We start from the raw sequence: 18288 nt of genomic DNA, 5'->3' as shown, positions 1-18288 counted from the left end.
TGTGGTAGGATCTTTAAGAATGCTTAACTGGGATATATATATATATTCATGGCTCAAATATTAAGGATCATGCTTTTGAGGTGTAACTAACGCATTTACGCGGTCAGCGATCCGCTGCCAGGCTTTGGTTGCAGAGGCTTTAGCGTTCCCTTTTCTTGTGATAATGTCCTTCTCCTCGTCATAGCTCTCCAGGGGAACCTGAAGTTCCATTTCATTGAAATAAACGGCCCGTTTCGCCATTTCGAACAGGGTTTCCATGATCCATACATCACGTCTTTTTAGGTTTGGCGGTGACGCGCACAACCCTGTGTTAACCAACCGAGTTGATTGAACTAATGCATAACCGCTGCTGTGGAACCGAAAACTCTGGGTTAGTCGGCACAGGGTAAATCAACCTAGAGTTCAGCGTTAACTCAGTGTTTGGTAAACCTCCGTTCGTGGAACACCCCTCTGGACGAGGGTTTCGCAAGCTCTCTTGCGTTGTTTGGCGCGCATGAGCGGTAGGCGACCGTCTCATCCAATGGCGAGCTCAGTTGGCGCTGTGTGCTTCAAGATTCCGATTGGCCCAGAGAAATGTCAATTATAAGAAAGATTCTGAAGCAAGTGCTGAGATTCCGATTGGCCCAGATAAATGTCAATTATAAGAACGATCCAAACATTTTTCGCAATTCTGGACCCCCCCCTCCCCCCAAAAGCAAAACTCTCCGGTTCTACACGATTCACGTGAATGACCAAATTGACCAAGAAAACGGCGATTGTCGCCGAAAAGCGACAAGTTTGCAGCTCTGTATTCAACATCTACATGCTCCCACTAGGGCAAATCATGCAAAATAACAATAATGACCATCATTGCTATGCTGATGACACGCAAATCTATGTATCGCTATCACCAAATGACTATCGGCCCATAGATCTGCTGTGCCAGTGCATTGAGCAAGTGAAAGAATGGATGTGCCGAAATTTCCTTCAACTAAATGAGGACAAAACAGAGATAATTGTATTTGGTTCTAAAACGGAAAGGCTTAAAGTAACCCAACACCTTCACTCTCTGTCCCTGAAAACCTCAATCAAAGCCAGAAATCTAGGGGTTATCATGGATTCAGATTTACATTTCGACAGACACATCAAATCAGTTAAAAAATCGGCATATCATATTATCACCTTAAAAATGTAGCAAGACTTAGAGGGCTCATGTCCACCGAAGACTTACAAAAACTGGTACATGCCTTTATCACTAGTAAGCTTGATTACTGCAATGGTCTCCTTACAGTTCTCCCAAAACAAACTCTGACCTGTAGGTCAGAGAATTGATTTTAAAATCATGTTGCTAACCTATAAATCCCTACATGGTTTAGGCCCAAAATATTTAACTGATATGCTTCCACTACATAAGCCTTCTAGACCACTAAGATCCTCTGAGACCAATCTGTTAATTATCCCCAGAATAAACACGAAACATGGGAAAGCAGGATTTAGTTACTATGCAACAAATAGCTGGAATAAACTCCCAGAGGATTTAAGACTTGCCCCAACACTAAGCACCTTTAAAACCTTTATGTTTGCTTTAGCTTTCTGCTAAATCTTAAATACATTGCACTTTCTAAAAAGCTTTTTTAACTTTGCCTTTAATTTCTATTTTAATACTAAAATGCCTTTTTAACTTTCTATTTTACCCATTTCTTTGCATATGTTTTCTTTTACTTATCTATTATTTTATTTTATTGTATGACAATGTTTATATGTGAAGCACTTTGAGTCTGCCTTGTGTATGAAAAGTGCTATGCAAATAAAGTTGCCTTGCCTAGTAGTAGCGCTTTATTTTTTCAGTGTCAGAGAATTCTGAGAAATCTGAATGCTGACTAAATTCTCAGAATTATGAAACTGCAAATTATTGAATGTGGGCTCTGATTCTGAATGAATGCCGCTGCTGAAATGTGTGAATAAATAAAGGGAACTGAAAAGTGGAACATTGCTGTCATCAGGGGAAATTAATGTAGCCTAGGCCTATTGTAAGTAGCTTTCAATTCCTTGTTTTTTTGTTGAACATATCCATTTGGTATGACAATAGCAACTGAACATTTCGTCATGTGGAGAACCGCTCTAGATTCCCCGACCCCCACACAGATTTTTTCCTGTAGAAACCTATGGTGGAAACCGATAGGCCCTCTCAACCACAAAATGTTTGAGTCACTTCCATGGAAGTAAATCTGTACCATCGGATTTTGAAAATAAAAAGCCATTGAACTCTAAGCACTGAATATTTATGCATTGAAATAACGTATTTCGATTTGAATTGAACTCCTATTCAGCTTTATTTTTCAATGTTAAAAATTCAAAATCAAAGATTCAACGTCAAAAACTTCAACGTGGGGACGTTGATTACGTTGAAATTCAAATCCAGATACGTTATTTCAATGCAGAAATATTCAGTGCTTAGAATTCAATGGCTTTTATTTTCAAAATCCGATGGCACAGATTTACTTCCATACACTTCTCCTTCGTCATGCTTAACTGATCATACCTCTCTCTCGTTGGTTGCACAAATCTTACCATGGACACTTCCAGAACCAGCCAGCTAGCCAGACAATTCACGTCACAGTCACGTCTGTTAATTTATGAATGGAATTCTGAACTTGTCCCGCCTCCGAAATAGCCTGGCTATAGCCATGCTGCCTTGTGCGCGATTTCCTTTCGCGCTGCGAGGCAGCCTGGCCCTGGATTCCATGGATCCATGGATTTTCGCCTGAGATGGGGAACCAATCACAGAACGGGGAGGAACGGCAAGACGATGACGACGTCTATGCGACACACCCATCGTCTTCTTCCGAATTGCGTGTGTCTCACGCCGAATGCGTGAGACTTGAGAGCTGTTACCGGTATATAATCCCGGATGTTGACAGTCGCAGTTCAGCAAGAGAGGCGTAGAAGAAGAAGGGGGCCGGATGTTGACAGTGATGGTTGTGGAACTGTGCAGCGCCGTATGACAAATGCATTAAATATGCAAATTTGATCAGACCTGACTGGAAAGTATTACCCGACACAGTGGCGGGTGAAGTGACACAATTCACCCGCCATCATACAAATCCACCCGCAAATGGCGTGTGGCGGGTGTTAATTTCCATCCCTGGTGTGTGTTTGTGTGTGTGTATGCGAGTGGTCTGGCTGTGTGTGCGTTTGTAAGAGGTGCGTGCGTGAGTGAGCGAGCGGGCAAGAGGAAGAGGAAGAGGGAGATGTAGGATGCAGGATGTGTGTGCCCCATGAGATGTCTACGTGGGCTGGGTTGTGTACCTGCGACAGAGGGAGTAGAGTCGGTTGGCCGCAGTTATCCGGAACTGCTCGCCCGTTTTGGTGCGGGACGCGCTGAGGGTGATGGTCCCCAGGCCCAGCCTCTGGTAGTCACGGAAACACGCCCGCTCCACCAGCTGCTCCATGGTGGACTTCTCTGAGGCCCGCAGAGTGCTGCTGGGGGGGGGCTCCCCGTCATCCGATACTGAAAACACAGAGAGTGAGCCTCTTAGTAGAAATGGAAACATGAACGCGATAGCATCTTGTTTTGAAGGAGAAGAAACCACTGGAAGATCCGCAGCTGTCTAGGTTCAAGCTCAGACCACCATTGCACACTGCCAAGTGTCTTTAACATGTTGCAGAGAGTGTGGCACCACATGTTTTTATTACATAACGCGAGTGAAAGAAAGAGGCCGATTATTTCTATAACCAACACCACTTGCAGCCCTGCAACATTCCTCTTACACACCAACATACATCTATAAGCAGGTACACACACACACACACACACACACACACACACACACACACACACACACACACACACACACACACACACACACACACACACACACACACACACACACTCCAAAAATAGGACGTGCGATACGAAGAACATCAGGGCCCAGACTTGACCTTTGACCTGCATGGTGTGAACCACATTGCCGTACTCACTTGAAATGTCGTCGTCATCGTTCCACGTCATCCTACTGCCCCGCTCGCTCTTCTTCAGGGTGGTCTGGCCGCCTCTGCCCATGGTGATCTTCCCCGCCTTCCGGGCTCCCTTCACAATGGACTTGGACAGTGTCCTGAGTGGAACCGAGGAAAAGAAGGTATTACGCAAGAAGGTTTTAAAAAAAAACAACATCCTCTTCTTGGCTGAGAGTGGCATCTGCTTAAAGCATTCATGCAGAGGCGAAAGGGCCCGAGCGCTGCACGCGGTACAACCTGAACAACAAACCTGAAGCCTGTGTTTTTCTCCTTCTGCTTGGGATGGCTGAGTTGCAGGGCCGCCTGTCCCGCGGCGAAGGCGAAGCTGCTGAAGATGGACTGTGGGTAGCGGATCCTCTGCACGTGCTTCCTGAAGATCTCCACCATCTCTGAGGTCACCTCCTCGTCAAAGGCCACTTTGATCAGCTGCGTGCGAGACACAGGCGGACACGATGCGACCGTCAACCCTTTGAGACCGTCAGCGAGAGCCTACAAAGGAGCGGCTTTTCTATCTCCCAAATCGGTCGGCGGGTCGGTACTCATGTGACGAGGGGTAGGTTGCAAACGTAGATAAACAAGCATGCGCACACACACACACAGACACACAAACTGAGTGACCCACGACTATAAGAACAGACACCTTTATTGTCCTGCTTACTAAAAAGATGAGGCATTTTATGTGGACTAAAAACCCATGCTCATGCTCTCTGCCGATCCTCTGCCGTTTCCTCTTCAAACGAAGAACACAAAATGTGTCTCTCAATGATGTCATTGTATTAAGCTAGTTTTAGGGGTTTCATTCAAATGCATAGTTTGTGGAGCTCAGCCAAACAACAATTAATCATGGGAGCAGTCAGCAATAAACTTGTGCTCTTGTGTCATCAGTGTTGTAACTGTTAAATTTATACATGCTTCCCCGAACGCCAGTGGCATAGGTAGGTCATAAAGGACCCTGGTTCAAAACATTTTATGGGCCCCCCCCGCCCCTACACTGCCACCCAATAAGACCCTGCCCCCCGGGCCTACCTGGAAGGAGGCGGAGCGGAGCTGCATGCCTTCCTGCATGTTCTGCTGCAGCTGGTTCTGGAGGCTGATCTTCTTCTCCTTGACCAGGGTGGAAACTGGGAAGGCTCTGATGACCGGCTGCTCCCCCACTACACACACACACACGCACACACACGCACACGCACACACACGCACAGAATACTTCACTGATGTTCACATAGGACAAGTCATTCTTGTAATAAACATGAGCAGATGTAAACCTCGCTAGGACACGTTGTTCGGTTATAAAAGAGAGCCGCACCACCAGATATGGCGTTGGACAATAATTGCAGACATAGACACACACACACACACACACACACAAACACACACACATCCCTCTCTACTGACAGCACAGATTCTACACCACCAGATCTGCCATTGAGTGCAGACACGACCTCCGTTAATTGGACTGAACTTTACCCACCACGTGCCGTGAACCTGATGCACATCCACATTCTTCATACCAAACATAGAAATGATGGGACATGGTTTGGACAAGGTTGTGTGCTGGTGGTTTCAGCCTTCCCCCGAGACCACCGTGACCCAGGACGGCGCCAACCTCCCTATGGAATAGTAATTACCTAGAGGGTCGTGCGGCGTTCCTTTGAAGATGACGCGGTAGTTGGTGAGAAAGAGGGCGCCCTCTGCTGGCAGAATGTGCGGACCTCCCAGGAGGCCCCCCGTGGCCTCCTCCCTGCCGTCGGGGTCGAGGACCACCCGCAGCCCCTCCGACACCAGCTCCTCCCCGGGGAGCAGCGTGGGCCGCAGGATCTTAGGCTGGGGGGGAGAGTGGGGGGGGGGGGGGGGGGAGAGACTCCTTAACAAGATGGACTGCAGCGCCTCAGCCACACTTTGTTGGGTTAGAGGGATGAACACATGTGTTAAAGAGGTCGTCATCACACCAATAAAACACATTTCCCCCCCCCCCCCTTTTTTGTTTTTTTTAAACACAAATAAACAGGAGAGGCGGAGACCCAAAAAAACGAAAACAAAACGCACAACAACATAGTGCCTCAAGCACATTCAGCCTGGAGGGCTTAAGACCCCCCCAGATGATGATGTTTAAGACAAAGGCATTACGATGTAGAAGTGCAGCACAGAGCTTGTGAGGACACTGAGCATCACATGCATGTTATTAAGTGTAGTCCGTGTTAAAAACACGCATCACAGAGATCCCAGGAATTGTTCTCTTTACGTACAAACAGTTATTTTGGCCGGTTTCACAAACTTATTAAGGGGCCAAGCTTGAGTAATAAAGAGACACTTTCCTCATTAGTGTTCATCATTTCTCATTCATTGGGCCTTTGTGACATCTGTTGGGAAGAGCCTAATGTTTTGACCAGGGGTCAACTCATAAGAAAAACAGCTGGTCCGATTTTAGCCTCTGACTCAAGGTGCTGGCATGGGTCGGGTAAAGTGTTTATCAAGGAGAGCTAAAGATAACCATTGCGTCAAAAAGACGTCTCATCGTTCAATATTTAAGACACGGATCAGATCACCTTACAAAAATGTACCTCCTTTGCACTTTGTTCCTAAACCCTCGCAACCTCCACACAGCTTCACGGACTGTTGCTTCTGCACCGTCTCACTTCCAGACCGTTCGAATAATATTGTTACGTTTCGACACCGATCTTGAAAACGATAAAGATGTACTTTGCCGTGTCTGATTAATCTTATATGGCAAGACTGCTGGCGACAAATCAGGAAAGGAAAGCAACAACCAAACAGAACATCAGACAGTGGGTGGTTCAAATTAGCCATCGATCAAACTGCCATCACTCACCATCACCTGTTTATTCAAACTCTCAAGGCCTTTAACGGCAAACCCATTTAGCGTTCTGCTTGTAACCATCATTACAAGAAAGGACTTGTGTAGGGCTCTGAAAAGCTGGGAGAAACACAGTCATGTCTGGCTAGACAGCCGACTCCCATGGCAAAGTTGGCTTGCTGGTTGGGTGGGTGGGTGCACATAGAGCAGGCAGGCGTAAAGGAGCGCACGGACCAAAACACCATCTGGCTCAATATGAATGTGTGGTCATAATAACAATCTCAATTGTGAGTGGTATACACACTGATAAACACACCGTACATCAGCCAGCATACCAGACAAAACCTGCCATGCGAATTAGCAAAAAAACAAAACAAATAAATAAAATAAACAGAATTAGGTTTTATGACAACTGTTTAAGGTAAATACCTTCGATAGGACAATGGCTGAGCTGGCCAAGATGCTTTAAACCTGATTTTAGCATACAGATTCAAGTCACTGATAAAGCAAATCGACTTTATACATGAAGTCATGCTATTGTCTGCCATACTACACATGGATAACCATCAAGTTGTGAATGAAAAAGAGGTGCAGGTGCTTGTGTTTGGAAACAATGCATTGTGGATCTGGCCCTTACCTTTGGAATGGGAGGCAGCCTCCGGCTCTCTCTGTGCACCGTCTCCAGAACCTCGATCTGCATCGCTACCAGGCCTGTGGGGTCAGAGATAAGCAGTTGCTTTTACCCACCATGCACCATGCATGTCCGCGTCCAGCCACGACCCACTGGCAACCAGCAGGCAAACGTGCGTCACGCACATCCACACCAACGTTCAACTCCGTCAGACAGACACATATACACATTGCGCGTGTAGCGCATGCACAATCGTCTAGAGAAACGCCTGCTTCCCCAACGCCAGCCCATATTTACAACCTCAAGGCCAGTTAGCAGGTCAAGTCCTTTTAAACAGCTTAGAGGTCTCAGTGGCCTAAAGCCTTTGCTTAGAATACACTCGCCCAGGGTTCACACAGCGTCCAGGGGAGGCGGTGCTGGGCGACCAGGGGAGGGATTTAGGTCAGGGGAGCGGGCGCAGCGGCCTGACATCCCAGGCCTGACATCCCAGGAGGGGAGTTTACCTGGGATCATGTTGTGCAGACTCTTGATGTGCTCCTGGGTCACGCCGCTCTCCGTGCACACCTTGTCGATGAAGCGGACGATGAAGCGCACCACAGAGTTGGCCGCGTCGCTGCTCTCAGAGTCCTCGTAGCCGCTCTCCGTGTCGAAGCTCTCCGCCACGCTGCCCGCCATGCTGGGAAAAACGAAACGACCACACCGTCACCTCAACGCTTCAGGATGCTGGGGATCGCGAACGTCTACTTTTAGAATGAACCGGTACGGTTAGAATGAGTGGTTGAAACTTGTCAGCGCAGTGTCCTTTAAGAGGATAATACTATTTGGCAGTGGCAGCCATCACTTTATCATTGCATCACTTGAATTGAAAAAGATGTTTCATAATGTTGGCGTTACAGGACAAAACACATAGATCCACCGGCTCTTTCATCCCAGGAATAGACTTTTAGGTATTTGGGATGAGTACCTTCGGAATATCTGGGAAAGGGGGTTGAGCTATCTTTTAATTAAGATGGTTTTATGCAGTGGATGGGTTCATCATTAAAAAACATAATTTCAAAGGGATAATATATGAAAAGGTGCGTGGGTAAATGTTCAGGGTTGCCGTCTGGGATAACAGTTGAAAAACAAGTACTGTCCTGGACACATCCATTCCATCAGAAAAGGAACAACGTGCTTACATAATGTTATTTTCTCAATATTTTTTGGAACAAGAACATGGAAGAAGCAAGTGAAACCTTAGCCTAAGAAAGCTGCAGCCAATCATTAGAAACAGATAATGGCTTATGCAACACACTGGTTGGCCCCAGTTGTTTTTACTTAACGTACAGCACTAAAAAAATTCCACTGAAATTTATCACAGAAAAAGTGTTTAAAAAGGCAAACGAAATGAATCCTATGAAGACACCCTGTGGGTTTTGATTTTGCAAAAGCCAAAGCTCTGCTCTGAGCAAATGCAACCGGCGGATGAGGGTCGGATGAGGGAACCGTATGTTGCATTTGGCTAGAGCAGAGAGTACTGTACACTGCAAGTAATGAAGCCACCCACACACATATCGCTACCTAGCTGATGAATGGGGAAACTCTCCAATATGGAGAAATCTCAATCTTCCTCCAGATAACGGTGTGATGGTTCTGCCTCAGAAATATTCCATTGCAGCCGGTTCTGTTGCTAATCTCTATATTTGACCTCATTTTCAAGCGATTGGCCCATTTCTTACAAACACACAGATCTTTTAACTTAACTGACAAGCGATGTGCTGATGATCAGAAAATTCAAAATCCCCACATTCAGAGGCAGGCACAGTGTGCACCGGAAAAAGATATTCTCTCATCTTATTTCACTCACTAATGGTTGATGGAAGGCTATGGCATTATTAACTAATAACATTTGAATCGGATCTGAACAATATACCCAAATTGAGCCCTACAGTGTGAATGAAGCGTCTCCAGTACTGACCTTTGGTATATATTTATTTATGTCCAGTACTGACCTGTTGATCACTATGCGTGTGAAATACTAACCTGTTGGCCACTATGTGACTCTCATACTGACCTTTTTGTCACTACATGTTTCCAGTCCTGACCTGTTGGTCATTATTCGTGCCCAGTACAGCCCTATTGGTCACTATGTATATCCATTACTCACCTGTTGGTCACTATCTGTGTCTCCGAGTACTGACTTGTTGGTCACTCTGTGTCTCCCAGTACTGACCTGATGGTCACTCTGTGTCTCCCAGTACTGACCTGTTGGTCACTATGTGTCTCCCAGTACTGACCTGTTGGCCACTCTGTGTCTCCCAGTACTGACCTGTTGGCCACTCTGTGTCTCCCAGTACTGACCTGTTGGCCACTCTGTGTCTCCCAGTACTGACCTGTTGGCCACTAAGTGTCTCCCAGTAATGACCTGTTGGTCACTATGTGTCTCCCAGTACTGACCTGTTGGTCACTATGTGTCTCCCAGTACTGATCAGTTGGTCACTATGTGTCTCCCAGTACTGACCTGTTGGTCACTATGTTTCTCCCAGTACTGACCTGTTGGTCACTATGTGTCTCCCAGTACTGACCTGTTGGTCACTATGTGTCTCCCAGTACTGACCTGTTGGCCACTATGTGTCTCCCAGTACTGACCTGTTGGTCACTATGCTGTTGCTGCCGCTCTCCCAGTCGGTGGCGGGGTGGTTGCGCAGCAGCTTGTTCTTGCTGGTGTCCAGAGGCACCAGCAGGTAGACCATGAGGCTGGCGTAGTGGATGGCCCAGCCGAACACGGTGCTCTCCTCGTTCTTCACCAGCTCCTGCTGCTTCTGCTTGCTGAGGCAGGGCCAGGCGCGCAGCTGCTCCGCGGCCAGGTCCATGGCTGTGTGCTCCTCGGCCCGGCCTAACCCTGCCGCTGCCTGGGCTTCTGGTGCCAGGGGAGCCGCGTCCTGGAGCCAGACACAGGATTTTGCTTGTTGTTTTTAAACGGCGTTGAAATCAGAGCATGGTTCAATGCATTTGGAGAAAATGAAAGTGGAGGCGTGGTATGTGTGGTGGATGCCGTGGCGCTCCGTTGTTGACACCATGACCTCGACACGTGTGAAATGCGAGAACCTATTCTAATGGTTGGTTTATAGCGTGATCAAAGTAGGAGCACAGACACAGGTAATATAAAGCCATCGGTGACTGACCTTCAGTCTGGCAGTGATGCCTACTTTCTCCTCCGCACTGCTGAGATACAGGGAACGGATCTTGTTCTGGACCTCGCTGTAGAAGGTAGCCTCCCAGAACTGCTGGTTTGTCCAGATGGGATGATCCTGGACACATGTGTAGGCGTACTGCTTCACCCCGGCTAGTTTCTGCAGAGAGACGCACAAGCGCAGGACAATAAGTTAGGACACACGCATATAAACTTAAAAAAAATTAAAGTATCTGTTAATTGTGATCATTTTCTATGCGATACCCATGAAGACAACTTTGACTGATTTGTGATGTGACATTCTGCTTTGTCATTGCATGAAGAGCAGATCACCCGGCTGCATCCCAAAATAACACCTTTTGGGAACGTGCTGTGATTCCCAATAAGGTGTTTCTGCTGTTGTTGCACCCAACCTACAAGGGCTAGACTTACCACCAGTGTGCCAACACAATGTAAGAATGATTATGTGTGAGCGCTGCTGCATCCATAAACACCCACTCCCAACCCAAACATCACCACAGACCGGCTGCATTGTCAAGACATGTGCCTTTATTTAGTAAGGTTAGGGATCTTTTATTAGTTAAACTTCTAGTTTATTACCCCTGGGTCAACTCTGCAGTGGTTTTCAGTATCGTTTTGTGTTTTCCCCTTAAATGGACCGAAATGGTGTGGCTACTGCCAGGGTTAGAGAGACAACCTAAAAACAACTCTAGTCCCACTTCTAGTACCAAGCAGGTACTAGAATGAATATAATTATAACATATATATATATATTTACGAAATTCCTTGTTTTTACCATGTTTACGATGAATTTTGAACAATGGTTCAACGGGAATGTAGAGTTGAAATACATTTATATATATAATATTCTTTTGTACTTTTTTACAGTTGTTTTTTGATGCTAGGTGATATGGAAAATGGTCTTACCACAACGATCATAGACAAATCATCATCACCATCATTTTGCTTTCTTGAATTCTGCGAAACTGTTCTTATCGATTTAGGAAAGTGAAGTGTGAGAAACTGTGGATGCCTTTGCAGGTACAAAAGGATATACTCGGAGGGGAGATCAACATAGGAGGCACCCAGGAGAGGATGTGAATAGATCCTCCAAAATTCCTGGTGCTTTCGGGAGTACATCGAGGATGCCCTGACAATATAACAATCACTATTTCTGTTTGGAATGTCAAGAACGCCATAAGACAATTCCAAAAGGCTTGGCTGGAGCTGCCCCTGTGAGTCTCCACCTCTGCAGGCCTATTCACTCCTATCCGTTCCAGAATAATTATGCTTCCTAGCGTTCTGCCGAATTGAGCTCATTTGACCTTCGTTTCTGATGATATCTAGTGATACTATATCATTGGGGAGGGGGATAAGGAATGTAGCTCCCCGTCTCTCATTGGCAAATTATTGGTCTCACTATCATCAGTGTACAACGTCGATTTTAGAATGCTATCACCACTAACACATGAAAGAGACGGACTAAAGACAGATTGTTTAAAATGAAACCTATTCACATACGGCCCTTGTGGCCGTAATGCTTTCAAGACAGCGTGCCGTTTGGCTTCGGAATCTATTGTAAAAATGTTGGCCTTTTTCAATTAAAAGGATTATAAAGCCTAAACCTTAAATATACAGTACAAACCCTTTAGGATGTGACAAAAAAAATGTAGGCCTGAAAAAGCAAATAACATAAGCGGGGAGGCCTTAACCTATTAGTGGTGGAATACCTCTCTGTTACAGAATCCTGCAGCAGCTGGTGTGCGTGTGTGTTGGTGCACATTGACGATTCCTCATCTTTCTTTATTTTTTTCTTTCCCAAAATATTTCGACCTTGTCTTGTCAGATGTGTATCGGTCAACGTGACCGTGGTCATCAACTCTCCCCCCCCCCCCCCCACCCGGCTTCCATGATAAATAAATAGACCCTGGCGTGAACAACAACAGACATGAAAAGGGCGGACGATGGATGAGGAGGATAATCACTTGGGAGGGAAATATGGATAGAAGCAGAAAAGGGACGACGTAAGGACAGAGGAAAGAGCACTGAAAGGGGTATTGAGGGTAGGGGGTGTCCATCGATGCAAAAGATCCCAAATGAATGGGTGACCTGCTCAGAGTGAGTCAAGGGACATTGGAAGAAAAAGACCAAAGACAGATGTGGATAAAGAGTCAATGTGTTGAACTGGTTCCGAGGGACGGCTAGAGTTGACCGGAGGCCTTGTAATTAACGACACACTTCTGAGCGAGAGATGTTTAAAGGTAGCCTTATGGTCCTCGTAAACATGTAGCGTGATTCAGGTTGACTGGGGGGGGGGGGGGGACCACATCTGATGTGTGTGAGCACGTGTCCAAAATAAACAACAGGTCAGTCTGTTGATTCGCTACATAGCTTTGAAGCCTGTTTCGCATTGAAGAGTGCCATATAGCCATATAGAGTCTCTCGGTTCAGTGAATGCTTATTTCGGTTTACAAAACAGAAATTTACTCAAGGTGAAATACCCTCTTGGAATGCAGAAATTTGAACGCGAGGACGATCCTGTTTTTTTGGGCCAGTATCTTCTTTCATGGCTTTCTACCTTTTCTACCTTTTCGAGGGGCAACATATTTGTATCCTGAAACCATGAAAATGTCTCGATGCAAACAATACATTCTGCCATAATCAGGACCGTTAAACAAACATGAATCTGAACCGTGTTGGATGACGGAGTGTAAACAAGACCATTATGGCATCCATAGGCCATTATTCTACAAATGCACAATGTGCGGCTAGCATAAATGTTCTGCGGAACCGAGTAAACATTGAGAGGGAAGAATCTTGGACGTCTGCGTAGGCCCTCAGGGGTCAGGTGGTTCGAGGCGGTTCTTCGGGGATGTGAAACAGTTTGACAGGGCACACTCCTCAAAATCCTTCCCCACGTAAACTTTGGCCAAAAGAATGTTAACACTCAAGAGTGTCCTGCTGTATAAATCATTCCAAATTATGTTTGGACGATTGACTTGCTGTTGCATCCAATTTCTGTCTCTCTTCACTCTTTCCCCCTGCCCCCCCCCCCCCAAACTCTCTCTCTCACACACACACACACACACAATGAGCCAGACAGCGAGGCAGGTAATTTGAATTTTGTGGATGATTCAAATATTTTTGACATTAGGGGCTGCCCCAACAGTGACTCAGACATCACTAACACCTGTTCTTCAGCTGATAATGGTCTGCCATGGCTACGTGACAAATGCCAGAACCGCCATCAGAAGATTGGAGAATCTTTGAATATAATAGCCTTTTAAAAAGCCACTGATTGAACAGAGGTCATGATGGAATTTGCCTACAGCAAAAGTCATCCGAGGAGAAGTTGTTAGCGTGCTGGCGTTGATTCCTCATTGGACGGTCACCTAATTTGACTAAACCAAATAAGCTTTTCTTCGTTGTCTGAATCTCTCTGTCATGTCTAAAAAACTGTTTCAGGTTCGAGAGAACTATTCAGTGGAATCGGGTAGGGACTTGATGTGTGCAGCACCATGTGGGTCAGAAACAGCAGCCCTTTAATGTGCACATATGGTTCAAAGTGGAAACCAAATACAGCCTGTGACTCACCAGCACCAGGCTGCTGTGCAGGAAGGGAGCTTTGTGGGTCCCGGTGTAGACATGCTCTGGGGATATGGGACATTATTGCTGAAAGCATGCACATAGCATTTGCCAAACTCCAGTCAGGAATAACAAACGTTGATAAGGCACCTTATCAACGTCTCTCGATGACTCCCATCGCTGTGAACTACAACTGACACTGATCTAAACGCTTGGATGAAAATGATCAAAGAGTTAAGCATGTGATTCAGATGGCCACACAGGCTAATCTGTATGATCCTTTTATCAAGGGAAATTAACCTGCAAGGGGGTCTTTTACCCTCTGATGTAAAAGACCAAAGAGTCAATAATCTTTCAAGCCACATAACCTCTTAAAGACCCCATCTACGAGTCCCGTTGCAAAGCCCCTTAAGAACGAGCATTTACAGTCATTGATCACCATCTTCTCCATTACAAAAAGCAGTACGTCACGTGAATCCTATACACCAAGGACACTAATCACAAGACTCGATCCACAACAAACATGATCGCTACACGTCATTGTTATGTGCAGGTCTGCTCCATGTTTTGCAGTGCTCCTGGAGCTCCTCCTTCAGCCCCTCCTCCGCTTCGTTACCCGGCACCTGCTGTTGCCTATAAAGCATGGAAGGCTTTATTGGCTCCTTCTCTAGCCAGGGCCAGCAGCACGGTTCCCATTCAACAGTTTTGCAGAGTTAATTATTTCTAATTTTCCCCTAGACAGAGTAACTTGGTATGTTTTGGTGGTGTTTGGCAGTGTGGCTATGAGCAGTTTTTTTTTCCATGGTGAGACGGTGAGTATTGAATCTGAGTGCTATGATTTTAAGTTGTGAGTGATTCCCCCTGGTTAGTTAGGGAGTGTACCAGCTGGGCGGAGCAATCTGTCTTTCCATCGGTACACTATTTGTTATTTTGCCTTCTTTATTTTCGAGGTAATCCTGGGTGGAGACGTGTTCTCTGGTGGGGGCGAGCATTTCAGGGCCTTGGCCACATGGCTGAGGTTAACTGAGCTTTGTTTTAAAGAAGCCTCGAGCCCGGCACGCCTCAGAAGACCATTAGGGTTAGTTTAGAGTTAGGCGGGTACCAGGAGGCTTGCTTAGATGATCATTTGCACTCGGAGGCTTGCTCACTGTGCTCAGCAATGATTGGTGTATTTTGTTTATTTATGCTTGGTTATTGAAGTTGTCTAGTATGGCGGCTATAGATGACTTTATTAGTGCACCCTCGGAGGAGTTGCTTGATCAGCTCACTAAAGAACAGCTCCTTAGTCTTGCCAGTCATTATGACATTGAGATTGCCAGTGGTGATAAACGTCTTAAAGAGAGTTTAAGAGAAGCACTTAAGGCAGGCCTAGCAGAAGGAGGCATCCTGAGGACGTCGGCTCTACCAGCATACCAGCATCAACTTGTTCTTCCTCAAATGTCAGATGCTGTGCTGGAGTTCAGGTTGAAGGAGTTGGCGTTCCGAGAGTTAGAACTAGAGGATAAAGAAAAAGAGCGTATCCTTAAGGAAAGGCAAATGCACCTAGAGCACGAGCGTTTCTTGAAAGAGCTTGAATTTAAGCATGCTGCTTTGAGCTCATCCAGTTCTGCCTCGGCTCAGTTTAGCGTAGCGAGAAACATCAGACTAGTACCTCCATTCGCTGAGAAAAATGTTGAGCGGTATTTCGCTCATTTTGAACGAGTGGCTACTGTTTCAGACTGGCCAATACATGCCTGGACATCGCTTTTGCAAAGCGTTCTGGTGGGAAAAGCACAAGACGCTTACGCTTCTTTAAACATTGAGGATGTCAAGGACTATGAAAAAGTTAAAGGCGCCATTCTAAGAACTTATGAGCTCGTTCCTGAGGCGTACCGCCAGCGTTTTAGAGGCCTCAGTAAGCTGGATGAACAAACTTATGTTGAGTTTGCAAGAGAAAAGGAGATCAGTTTTAGTTCTTGGTGCAAGTCACAGAAGGCTGAAACTAAGGAGGATCATAGACAATTAGTTCTGCTGGAGGACTTTAAAAATTGTCTGCCTGTTGCTGTGTGTACTTATCTCAATCAACAAGAAGTGTCCACTCTTGTTGAGGCTCAAGGTAAACTTTGATAGCGACCAGGGTGAGCGAAGGGGAAGGACTGGTTTTAACAGATCTCGGTTTCCAACCACTTCCTCCACCTGCTCAAAGCCTCCTCCTACCATTTCTACAGCTTTCGTTAGAAGTGCTCCGTTGGAGAGGACTTGTTTTTATTGCAAGAACAGTGGTCACTTCATTGCTGATTGCCCTGTCTTGAGTAAAAAACAAGAGTCTTATAAGCCTGTTGCCTTATTAAAAACTGTGAGCAATTGGGCCGTCGACCAAACCATGGACCAACCCGCTCAAAAGAGTGAGCTGCCTGGTTCTTCGTCTTTCCTTATGGATGGTTGTGTCTCCCTTGTCACTGATCCTTCAACCAAGCAACCGATTAAGATCTGGAGAGATAGTGGAGCTTTTCAGTCCTTGATTCTCCAGGACCACCTACCGTTTTCTGAGCAGTCTAAGTTGGGTTCCAGTGTCCTCGTCCAAGGGTTTGGGGGGGGGGTATCTGTCTCTGCCGATGCATAACCTTACCCTTGAAACGGGACTTGTTTCTGGGGAAGTAGCTGTAGCGGTTTGTTCGAGCATTCCCATTAAAGGGGTGTCCTTCATTTTGGGAAATGACCTAGCCGGTGGTAGGATGCTTGCGGCTCCTGAGGTTGTCCCCTTTCCTGTTGTGTCGAAACGCCCAGATGATCTTGAGAAGCGATTCCCAGAAGCATTCCCTGTTTGTGTTACTACCCGTGCCATGTCAGCGAAGAAGAAGCCAGACAAAGAAGCTGATTCTGACATCGCACTGTTTGACACATTTCTGGCGAAGGGTGACGTGTTGGGATTTGGCAAAGTGTTTCCCTCGTGTGACGAGCTCAAGTGTGAGCAGGGGAGAGATTCAACCTTATCTTCACTTTTTGACAAGGTTGTGCCTGAGGATGAGATGACAGCTGTGTCTTGTTGCTATTTTGTGGACAATGGTGTGTTAATGAGGAAGTGGACTTCTCCGACACTGTCCTGTCATGATGATTGGAGTAGTGTGTTTCAGGTTGTAGTGCCGAGTGTCTATCGACAGGATGTCTTGCAGTTGGCTCATGATCATTGCCTGGCCGGTCATATGGGGATTAGGAAAACTTTAGACAGAGTGATGAGACAATTCTTTTGGCCTGGTGTGAAGTCTGATGTTGCTGAGCATTGTAGAACATGTCATGTGTGCCAAGTTATTGGTAAGCCCAACCAGAAGATTCCCCCAGCTCCTTTACATCCTATCCCTGCCATAGGAGAGCCCTTTGAGCGTATCCTGATTGATTGTGTTGGTCCCCTTCCTCGTACCAAGTCAGGTAACCAGTACCTATTGACGATCATGTGTACAGCTACCCGGTTTCCTGAAGCGATCCCTCTCCGTAGAATCACCGCTTCAGCCATTTCCAAGGCTCTCATCAAGTTCTTCACAGTGTTTGGCCTGCCAAGAATTATCCAGTCCGACCAGGGTTCTCCCAGGTTCTCCAGCAGTTGTCTATCGAGCACCAGACTTCATCTGCTTATCATCCCGAGAGTCAGGGAGCCCTTGAGCGGTTTCATCAGACCCTAAAGACCATGCTACGAGCCTACTGTAAGGAGTTTGAGAGAGATTGGGATGAGGGAACCCCTTTCCTCCTCTTTGCGGCTAGAGAGGTCACTCAAGAGTCCCTTGGCTTTAGTCCAGCCGAACTGGTGTTCGGCCATACTGTGAGGGGCCCTTTGAAACTTTTGAAAGAAAGATGGTTGGCAAACCAGTCCCCCCCGACAAATTTGTTAGACTTCGTTTGTCATTTTAGGTCAAAACTGAACAAGGCGTGTGAGCTGGCGAGGCAGAACTTGGGGGAAGCCCAAGAACGGATGAAGGGGTGGTACGACCGAAGTGCAAAGCATCGAGCATTCTCCCCTGGCGAAAAGGTGTTGGTGCTGCTGCCAATTCTGGGGTCTGCTTTGCAGGCTTGATTTAGTGGTCCATATGTGGTTGAGCGTCGGGTGGGTGAGTTGGA

The 18288-nt window shown here is 46.4% G+C and overlaps 1 protein-coding gene across 1 annotated transcript in view; it reads right to left on the bottom strand.

Moving 5' to 3' along the window:
• sbf2 (SET binding factor 2) overlaps nucleotides 1–18288 on the bottom strand; it is a 95449-nt gene that overhangs the window by 21612 nt on the left and 55549 nt on the right. Inside the window, 9 exon segments of the mRNA XM_030376139.1 lie at nucleotides 3289–3490; nucleotides 3961–4094; nucleotides 4247–4422; nucleotides 5023–5150; nucleotides 5625–5820; nucleotides 7449–7522; nucleotides 7946–8118; nucleotides 10071–10363; nucleotides 10607–10774. Coding sequence (XP_030231999.1) covers nucleotides 3289–3490; nucleotides 3961–4094; nucleotides 4247–4422; nucleotides 5023–5150; nucleotides 5625–5820; nucleotides 7449–7522; nucleotides 7946–8118; nucleotides 10071–10363; nucleotides 10607–10774 — 1544 coding nt within the window.

Source organism: Gadus morhua, chromosome 14 (assembly GCF_902167405.1).
Source record: "Gadus morhua chromosome 14, gadMor3.0, whole genome shotgun sequence".
NCBI lineage: Eukaryota > Metazoa > Chordata > Actinopteri > Gadiformes > Gadidae > Gadus > Gadus morhua.
Note: the sequence above shows the minus strand (reverse complement) of the source record. Positions and strands in the feature narration are given on the sequence as shown.